The sequence below is a fragment of the Pithys albifrons genome, chromosome 4 (assembly GCF_047495875.1).
Source record: "Pithys albifrons albifrons isolate INPA30051 chromosome 4, PitAlb_v1, whole genome shotgun sequence".
Classification (NCBI taxonomy): Eukaryota; Metazoa; Chordata; class Aves; order Passeriformes; family Thamnophilidae; genus Pithys; species Pithys albifrons.
The window spans coordinates 52,525,716-52,536,272 of NC_092461.1; the positions used below are offsets into that span (position 1 = coordinate 52,525,716).

At 41.9% G+C, this 10,557-nt stretch overlaps 1 protein-coding gene across 1 annotated transcript; it reads left to right on the top strand.

Annotated features, from left to right (window-relative positions):
• Positions 1-322: 322 nt before the first annotated feature.
• On the top strand, positions 323-8,480 carry GEM (GTP binding protein overexpressed in skeletal muscle). The gene is made up of 5 exons (XM_071554172.1): positions 323-429; positions 2,141-2,480; positions 4,874-4,950; positions 5,433-5,637; positions 7,251-8,480. The coding sequence occupies exons 2-5, from the start codon at positions 2,150-2,152 to the stop codon at positions 7,526-7,528; spliced, it is 891 nt and encodes a 296-aa protein (XP_071410273.1). The 5' UTR covers positions 323-429; positions 2,141-2,149; the 3' UTR covers positions 7,529-8,480.
• Positions 8,481-10,557: the final 2,077 nt, after the last annotated feature.

The following is a 10,557-nucleotide window of genomic DNA, read 5'->3' on the forward strand; positions in this document are numbered from 1 at the left end:
ATTAATTTTTCATAACATTTGTATTAAGAACTGTCTGAGGTGAAATGGCACGTATTATTTTGTTTTGTTCCACTTTCCTGTTTTCATCATGCAAGAAACCAATGTGTTTATTTTACTGGCAATATGAAAGCGATCATATGATTTTGAGTAAGTCTTTTGAGATTGTTTGCAAGTTTTTGCTTTTCTGCATGTCTGCTTCCTCCCAGATGGGGGCTGGCTGTTGTATGGAAAGGCCAACCACGTCACGGAAAAGCCCTGTCTCTGATCAGATGGGCTTAATATAAACCAGGTTTGCTGAGAAAGAATTAAAGAGGCAGCCCCAAAGCAGGAGAGGATTTACTTCAGCAGAGCAGCTCAGTGCGCCACAGCCCACGGAGAGAGAAGGGCAGTGGGAGCAAGGGACCGGACAGCCTGAGGAGCCTGGCACAAGTAAGGCAGAGTGGATCTGGACCCAGTCTTTTACTGAAGGTGCTAGAAACCCAGCCAGCTAGAATGCAGTACAGGGCATCAAAACCAGTTTGAACTTGGAAGGCAGTGTGTGACAGGGACTCATTTGGCTTTGTTTAATGAAGGATGATAATTTGTTAGAGGCTAAATTGTAAAATGTTTTTGTTTGTGATGGCTTTTATGAGTGACTGTCTATTGCAGGTAGTGAGTTATGATCTCTTGTTTGACTGAATCAAAGCTGGCTGTTCTCATTATATGTTTTCAATGGGGATACTGCAGGAAAAATTCCATTTTAAAATTCAACCACAGTAAACGTTTGATTTTGTGGAGCAGCCTCTGCTCAGTGCATGAATTTTAGTTTAGATATATTCCTTGCCAACAAAGTTACCGTGACTAGGACCACCAAATGATCTAATTTTGCCCTGAAGTACTGCATATCACAGAGAAAATATTACATATGCCACAATAAGCTCAGACAATATTTTTTATGTGTATTTCTCCTATGTCCTTCTGGGCACTTATTCACAGAAGTTTTCAGAAAGTTTTGTGTGAAGAAAAATAGTAGTTTCTACGTGTTGTTTTAATGCTTTGCTGTCCTTTTTATTGTTCATCACCTACTACTGGAATTTGAAAGTGGCTGGGTGCATTTTATGGACAATAATTCTATTTACTATTATAAAAGAGAGCCAAGAAATAGCAGGTATATGGCAAAAAAGCAAAATGTCTAAATAACTGTCACTTTGGGAGCTGGAAAGCAGCAAAGTAACTTTCCTAAAAATGGTAGCTGTTGGCCTGTGGGAATGACATCACTGTTCTCTGCACCCAAGCAAGGCAAAATAGAGTTTGCTGAGTTAAATATAATTAAGAGCTATACTTAGACGAGAAGAGTGAACCTATCTAATTGTGCAGTCATGAAGTTATTGATTTAATATCTATAAATTGATGATAATGATACCTCCTGTAGCAGCTATAATCTCTACCTCCTCAGAAAAACTCTTGGACTTCACCATGTTGTCCCCCTTACCAGACAAAACGTCACTGTTTGAGGTACAATCATTCTTTATTTATCTGGCCATAGACAAAGACCCAAATTCACCCTGTCATAGCAAGACTTGTATGCATGGCTCTTTTCTTATCCCAGGGTTGCCCAAGAGTTCAGTGTGTGATGCCTTATTGCTTTCCTAAAAGTTTCAGCTCTTAACTGAGACAGTGAGAAAGGTGCTGTACACCCATTCACACTGGCATTTGGAGGCAACTGGGACCAGTGCCCCTGTTTGCCTCCAGTCAAGGCAAAAGGGTGTTGCCTGTGCCTTAGGCAGCCTCTCAGCAGGGCTACACCTGCTGTGCAGAACAGGTATGCTGAGCACTGCCTCTATGTCCTTTCCTGGGACATAGCAATGCCTCCCTCTCTTTAAGACTAGGCTGTACCTGACATAGTTGTGAGTTTGTAAAGTCTGGATAGGACAGGATTTAGCATGTAAGGGTGATATCCCTAGGCTCTGACTCACTAATGAGAAATATTTCTTTCTGTACTAGCAAGTACGAAAGAGTGCAGAAAGGTTAACCTTTCTTTTCTTTTATGCTACATCCCTACAGAGGAGCAGGATGTGCTGCCTTGAAGTTTGTAAGAGAGAATTAATGTATTTCTAAATGTTTTGTGGATAACATTTGTGATTTCCCTATTTCTCACAAGGGGTTCAAAATGACTCTCAACAATGTTACCATGCGTCACACCCACAACAGCAGTCTGCACCAGCAGCAGCGATGGAGCATCCCTGCTGACGGAAAGAATCTTCTGGTCCAGAAAGACTCCAATGAGTACCATCCACAGAAGCGGTACACCATCAGTCCTGATGAATATTACAGAAGGAGCTGGTCCTCAGAGTCGTCTGACTCCGTCATCTCCTCTGAGTCTGGCAACAACTGCTACCGGGTGGTGCTGATTGGGGAGCACGGTGTAGGGAAGTCCTCGCTGGCCAACATCTTTGCAGGGGTGCACGACAGCATTGATAGTGACTGTGAGGTGCTGGGAGGTAGGTAATTATGTTCTGGGTTCTTTGTGTTTACTTGCAGTCACCTCTGGCAGTAGTAACTGGCACAAAAAAACGCAGAGAAACCATTCAATAAAAACCGGAGGGAACAAACATTTGGAAATGATCATCAAAACTGATTTGACTCAAGCATCTCTTTTAAGAAAACAAGAAAGCAAAATGAGTAAAATACTCACCAACAATGATTGAAAACCCCTGAAAGCGAGCAATTCAGATTCCCATGCTATTTCATTCCAAAATTCCTCTTGGTAACTGCTTCATTGCTGCCTATGATGATGCTACCCAAGAGGCTGCTTCAGCTTTATGCTGATCCAACATTTGTGTCATCACTGGCTTCACAGGCCTGACTCCAGCTTTCAGTGTGGGAGAGAAAACAACTGAAGGTCTGCATGGTCTGCAAGAATTAGATTCGTAGAAATTATATATAAAGGAAAACTCACCTTCAAAATATTTGCCATTAGGAGCCATCTCAGCCTTTCTGTATAAACACTTTGCTTTAGCTTAGGCTGTATGGAGTTTGATTAAAATGTATAAAATCTTGAGTAAAAATCTAATTTAATATTACTTGCAGAGCATGGACTCCCTCAGGGGGAAAACAGGTAAAGGTCCTTCAACAGAGAAGGAAATTTCCTGTTGCTCATTGTAGAGGAAGAGGCACAAGCCATAGGATTTGGTTTAATGCTTCCCTCTTACTATTCTCCTTTGCTTTCTTTAGAATTTGATCCCAAAGATCAAATCACACAGAAGGTGAAGCTGTGGAACTGAGTCCTGAGCTGTATCGTGAGCAGGATGTTGATGTGGAAGGGTTGTGCTGCCACAGAAATCTGCTGTGGCTTTAAGGATGCAGCCACTGTTGCTTTCAGGGGACGTGCAGTGTCCTGCCCAGTTTTGCTTGTCACTATGCAGGGCTTGCTTTGTCTTTCCCGTATCCCTTCCCTCTCCTGTCTGTACTCCCTTGGTGCAATGGTGCCAGTGCTAGAACAGAGAGTTTCTGGGCTTCTCTTCCAGCCTTCAATGGGGCATAGGCCAGACAGGTTTTATTGTGCCTTTAGCTCTCTAGTTAGGAGAGGTTTTGCCCAGTACTTAATACAGCCCAGCATCAGGAAGGTCAGACCCACATTTTGCCAGCTTGCTGTCTCAGACTAGTGGCAGAGATCTTTGTGCCTTTGGGGCATTTGAAGGTCACAGATTTAGTTGTGCTTTGCCTTTAGCTTCTGCCATCAACTTTTTCCATAGTTCCACCAGCTCCTCAGCCTGGAGTATCTCTGATAAAAGCTTTCCTCTTGCTGAATGAGTGAAGTAGAGTAGGTCTGTTGGGCAAGAAGTTAGAAAGTGCAGCTGATTTGATTTGCATGCTCTGATCAGGCAGTTTTCTTCTCCTTCATGTGAAGCTGTGTGGTTTCCTCTTTCCGCTGCACTCCCAGCAACATTGCTTGGAGTGTAGCAGTGAGATTTTCAAGGACAGCTCTGCTGAGATATTGGAAAACTTGGTGTTATTTCATCTCTCCTTCTTTAGTGTAAGCTTCAAAATAAGTATGACATGAACTAAATGCTCACTTTCAGTATGTTTTATATTCTATGGAAATTCTTTAGGATTAACCAAGCTACAAATCAGTTCTGAATATGACTACTTAGGCACAGTATTTTTGTGGAGTGAGTAGGTACTTGTAGCTTCTCTGTGTGTAACAATGTGGAGGAGTCTTCTGAATGTTGTCCTCTGGTGTACATGGAGCTTGCTCTCACACAGATGCTCGGTCACTTGAAGAAATGAATCTCCAAAGTTTAGCTTGCAAACTGAAAATTTTATTACAAGAGAGTTTAGTTTCAGGGTAACCATCTGGCAGAGAAGAATAGATGCTTTTATGGACAGGCTTTACTACTGACAGTAAGATGTCTCACAACACCCTGTCCCCATCACTTGGTAGGCTGTTGGCTGTATTGCTCTCAGCAGCAGTGACTGTTCACCCGTAAACTGTCCATGCTAAAGTGAAAGCAAATATTTTCCATTACTCAGCCTTGCTGGACTCTGCAGCTCCCATGGGGCAAATGTTCAGCCTTTGGTTATTTCTTCCACTGGTTCTATTTTCTTTCTCCCACATAAGATAAAGAGAATATCAGCCAAAATAATGAACATTTTGTTTCCTGATCTTTCAGCCTCCTTCATATCTCATGGAAACTAAGACAACCAGTAATGAACAGAGTACAGGTTCAGTGCTGATGGAAATGAGGAAAGAACTGAATGTGAGCCAGCCTAAAACTTGGCTCATTAACTTTAACTGTGAAAAAAATTACCCATATTCAACTACTTGGTTTTTTTGTAATGTACATGATGTCACAAAATAATATTTTACCAATCTTTCTGCTTTTCTTTCCAGAAGACACGTATGAGAGAACCCTGATGGTGGATGGGGAGAGTGCAACAATTATACTGCTCGACATGTGGGATAATAAGGTATTTTAATTTGTTCTAGTCAAATGCTGAAAGAAAAGTGCTTATGAATGACTGCTAATATCAGAAGTAGGTATCTTTTGGGAAAGAAAATAGGTGTTTTCCATATAGAAGAGTCAGGGAAAGTATAGGATTAACCTCATCCCCACACCAACACAAGCATGCCTAATGGCTCTGCTGTGTGAGCCTGAGAAATGCAAGCTTTCTTCATCTTTAATGATAAACCAAAACATTCAAGCTTTTTTTCCAGATCATGTTCATTCCAATCTAAAGCCAGCACAATGATTTATGTGGGGCAAGTTTTGCCCTCCTTTGTGATGAAGTATTCATACCATCAACACATTGGAATTACTTTTAGTATAACTGTGATTCAAACCATATCCATTACAGTTTACAGCAGGAATGTATTTGGATTCTCTAATATTTTACTTTCTAAGTAAAACCTGCTCTGGGCATAACGATGTCTGATCATTTCATTTGAACAGCGTGAGGGAGAATGGATTCGAGACCACTGCATGCAAGTGGGAGATGCATACCTGATTGTCTACTCCATCACAGACCGAGCAAGCTTTGAGAAGGCCTCTGAACTCAGGATACAGCTCCGCAGGGCACGCCAGAAAGAGGATATCCCCATTATTTTGGTTGGCAACAAAAGTGACCTTGTCAGGTGCCGTGAAGTTTCAGTGGCAGGTAAGGAAAATGATGAGCATAAACCAGACATTTAAACATAATCTAGTGGCTTTTGGGCAAACTGTGGCTCTCTGGCTGAGGGAGCACACTGTGATCAGGACTGAGCAATAAAAGAGCAGTAAAACAACAGAGAACAGGAACATAGGGCAGAGGGCTGGGTGGGGTCTGCCAGGTCCTTAATCTTCCCTTGGTAAAGCTGTTGTATGTCAGATAGTCCCTTCTCTATATTTATTAAGTACCATCATAAAAGCAGCTTGAATTGATTTGCTTCCACCTTCTAGTGTAAGCCCACTGAAGTATGTAATCTCTGGTAGCTGGAAACCCTTTGGACTCCCAATACATGTTTACACATAACGAGTTTAGCCACTTATTCTGCTGCCAAAGGCTCTCTTCTTTATAACCAATTCTCTGTCCTCACTGATGAAATAAAATTCCTTCTCAACTTTTGTTTTGCTAGTCTGAGCAGGGACTGTCAGTCTTTCAGGAGAGGTCTCTTTGCTGCCTTTCTTTGGGATATGAAACTAGCCCTCCTTTGACTGCACACAAGTGAATAAGCAGTAAGCCCATAAATAGGAATGGAGAGACTTCTGGGAATGCTGCTGCTGACTCTCAGTGTCTGCAGTCAGTAAAAAGTCTTCTTGGAGAGTCTTCCCCAGGGTTTAGGTAACACAACAAAACACACAACAATGTGATACTGTCTTGGCTCATCAGAAACATGGATTCCTCTGTTAGGCATTTTCTTCTCTCTGCAATTGTTCTGCTCTTCTGTTTCCCAGCTAAGCTAGGCTAGTTTTTTAATCTGGGTATGTGCACAGTTCCTTTGACTTTTGTCATGGTTACCCCAAGTGAAGACTTTGAACTGAGGATTTCATAGAGAGCCCAGGGGTGCTTCTCACTCCTCTCTGCCCAGCTTGAAAGTTCTTTTGAAGGATGAAAGATGAGTTCATGTCCCTTTAGAAGTCCTGTCAATGAGTTCATAGCAAGGTAGAAGACAGAATACACTGGCTTGTGTGTGAAAGACAGCTGTCAGGTTTAGCTTAGGCTTATGCAATTAAGGGTAAGAACTATGATTTCAGATATATTCCTAAAGCCACAGATATAGATTTGCCTTTATTAAGGTTTCTGCACATGCATCAGGTCACACCAAAGTTTCTACTGTCCCAAGACCCCTGTTTACACCCACAGACCATGGAGGAGAACAGTGCCCTGCATCCTATGCTATGAAATGTGCCTGCAGGTCATGCTTAGATGCAACTTGATAGAGTCTGCATCTGAGATGGCCAGGTGTTTTTGAGCCATTGCTGCCTCCCAGCCTTTGGTGTCTCAGCAAAAGTCGGTCAGCTCCAGCTACCTCCACAGCCAGCAGCAGGGGCTGGGTTTTCCAGGAGGGATTACCCCCCCTACCTGGGAAGGGACTGTGACACAGAGCAGATGAATCATGTGCTAGCAGCAGCACCAGGTGATTAAAGGCTTATCTGTGCCTATATTTGGCTTGGGGAATTCCCTCTTGGCTCTAACTTCCACCCATGTGGCAGCCTATGGTTCTGCTTCCCCACCTGCTGCCCCCAGGGGCTTGTCACCCACTGTGACACATCCACCTTGCAATTTTGCAGAGGGACGAGCCTGTGCCGTTGTGTTTGACTGCAAGTTCATCGAGACCTCAGCAGCTGTGCAGCACAACGTGAAAGAGCTGTTTGAAGGCATTGTGCGGCAAGTCCGGCTCCGGAGGGACAGCAAGGAAAAGAATGAGAAGCGATTGGCACTACAGAAACGGAGAGAAAGTATCCCCAAGAAAGCCAGGCGCTTTTGGGGCAAAATAGTTGCCAAGAACAACAAGAACATGGCCTTCAAACTCAAATCCAAGTCTTGCCATGACCTATCAGTACTTTAAGAGTGTTGGACTGTGCCAGAGCTTGTGGCATTTTGTGGACATTATCTAACTTTGTCATGGGACAATCAATCAATCTATATTAGATTGGGCTATCAGTGACTGAGGTTCACAGTTGTGATTGTGATGATACGTGCTGGCATAAGAACAGCACTGTGCATAGAAATATATCTCTTCCTTTTTTTTTATTTTTAATTTTATTAGTAGTTTTAAAAGAACATACAGACCAGAATGACCCAAAATTATGCTGGGAAGTTTTCTGGAATACCTGTTCTTTCTCCTCTCACCTTTGGATAATAGTGTAAGAACCTCGAACGCCGTGACTTGGGAAGTGAATACTACTGTCTTTACTGTCTCTCCTTGTAATTAATATTTCCTTTTTTAAACTGTGTAAAAAATTGAGGAACTGACTGGAGATTGGCCCTTTGCCAGTTGGCTGGTCAGACTTGGGAACACACAGCTGAAAAAAATGCATTTTTGTAGAATAGCTGCCAAGACACCTGTTCGGGTTTTTTTTAATTTTATTTTGAGGATTAGTTTCAGAGAGTTTACACATCTCTTACTTTGAAAATATTTAAAGGAAAAATCCTATAATCAAACAAATTTTTTCTCTGCTATTTTAATATTATGGGACTGTTTAAAAATCATAGTAAAATTAAAAGTGCAAGTTGTATCAAAGTGCATCAAGTGCAGGAGGCCAAACCTTTCTAAATCACTTGAGCTTTTTTACAAAGCCACATGGACTTCTTGTATCCAGTCTTGGCCTTTCTCCATGCCAGAGCTATGTTGTATTTATTGTTGTGCAAAATAACAAGCATTTTAATGTCAAGAGGAAAGGTATTTATTACCAATGTTAATTTTATTACTTTTTTCTATCTAATATCTTTTTTCAGATATGCAAGTTTTTACTTACATGCCTTCTAATAAAATAAATAAAATATATGACTGCCTTTAAGCCTCAGTGGGAAATCCCTAAGAATGCTTTCAAGTAGATAAAATATTTTGAGTACTGGGCAAAATTGCTGCTTGAGAAATGCTGTGAGGTTTCCTTACATCTCTGAACACAGGCTACTTGGCAATCTAGGATCACAAGGCAAGAATCACCTGGAGCCTCAGAGATATGAGTACACAGTATCACTCATGTACAAATGGGGTTGTGGTGACCGAGTTATAAATAAATCTCTGCTAGAAAATCTCTCCTAAACATTTTAGAAATGTAAATGAGTACCATTAACCCAGTCTTGGAGAGAAGTGAAATGCTGCATTCAGTGACAGAAAGCAGGTAACTTGCATGGTGTGCCATAATTCTCACAAACTGTTGGGCATAATTGTGCTATTTTCCTCTTGACTATGCTGGTTAGAGGCACATTCATTACATTTTGCCTACATGTTGCTCAGAGAAGCCAATTCTCCAGCTGGGCAGTTCATCATTCTTTATGATGAAGGCAACAAGACAAAACACTAGTAAGGTGAAAACTGATTTCCTTATGTTGAGCTGCACAGCTTTCATGCACCAAATACTCTGGAAAGGACTGAGCTTGCCCAGAACTGCCTCTGTTGAGGGGTTGACTTCTAGAAGTTCTCTATGGGTAAAAGATCACACTAGAGGATGACTCTGTGCTTGTGTGGTATTAAGAACTTCCTGGAAGAGAATTCCTGATCTAGGATAAAGCATAGTCAAAAACAGAAAAAAAACACCCACTTTTCAAAAGAACACAGTCAAAATCTATGCTGCTGGATTTTTAATGAATGGTTTTGAGCTGTCAGCATGCAACCCAAGATCAGTCCAGAGAAGTCTAGAGAATGTTATTTTCAGAACTTTTAAGCTGTGAGAATCTTTTTCCCATTCAAGAATGAGGACAAAATTGCACAGATTAAGGCAATTTTTAAAATTATATTTAAGAATTGAAAATATAGCTCTATGCAACCAGCACATTTCTATAGTCTATTCTATATCTGTCAAACTACAAATCGAAATTAAAGGGGTCCTGAGGAAATGTAAAATGTCCATATTGGTCATACAGCGGTGAGCAATAAAAACCATCCATGTTCACAGCATCACTGGATGCTTAGATGGCATCATAAAAATTTGGAACTACCTCGTAGATTTTCATGCCCTCATTTATGTTCTCACTCTTTCCTGGATAATGAAACTTCCTTCCTAAACATATGATTTTTTAAAGAAAAAAACAACCTGGTAGACCTGTTCCCCAGACGTGTCACAGAGAGCCACAAAGAGCCATGTGATGGACATGATGGGTCACCATGTTTTTCCCCTGGCCACGGTGAGCAGATGTCACTGCAATTCTGTCTTCTGGGGCTGCTGCTCTGAGCAGCTCAGCATTGCCTTTGGACCAAAACAATTTAAAGATGGGGCTCCATCTTGCATGTCCCAGCCCCACTGGCACTCTTGGCCCACCCTGCAGGCTCCTGGCTTGCCCTGAGCTTTCAGGGAAAGCATGGGGAAAGCTGTGGGGTGAAGAAACATGAGTAGCAGCCATCCCCTCCATGGAGCTGTTGCTTCAGTTCACTCAAACAACATTTGCACTGTCTGATCTCTGGACGTGGAATGAGAGAGCTGATGTTGAACATCCATACTCTATGTGTTTCAGGGCCTGTTTTTGCTTTGGACCTGGTCTACTCTGGTTCTGTGGACTAATTGTCCACCTAGGACTGCAATGCTTGAGATGTACTTTTGAAGGGCACCGTGAGTTTCACCTGAAGGAGGCCCCTATCATCTGCTGTGATCTGCATGGCTCCAGTGAGCTGGGCATGGAGGAAGAGCTGAGGCTTTCCTTTGCACCTTCTGAGATGAATCTGAATCATGGTTTTAGTTGATCATCACCAGATTACCAAATAGAGTAACTCGCACTATATAAAACAGGCAGTGTACCTGGAATGACAGATCAATACTAATTGAATCTGGCATGTTGGAATGTTCACAATCCTCTGTTCATCACAAATAGGAGTGTCCAAAATCATGGAACAGATCAATCAGTGATTCTAATCACTGTTCTGGCTATTTATTAAGT

Coding starts and splice junctions, on each gene's coding strand:
- GEM (XM_071554172.1), top strand. CDS start 2,150: ATGACTCTCAACAATGTTACCATGCGTCACACCCACAACAGCAGTCTG. Junction 2,481..4,873: donor TGACTGTGAGGTGCTGGGAG/GTAGGTAATTAT, acceptor TTTTCTTTCCAG/AAGACACGTATGAGAGAACC. Junction 4,951..5,432: donor TCGACATGTGGGATAATAAG/GTATTTTAATTT, acceptor TCATTTGAACAG/CGTGAGGGAGAATGGATTCG.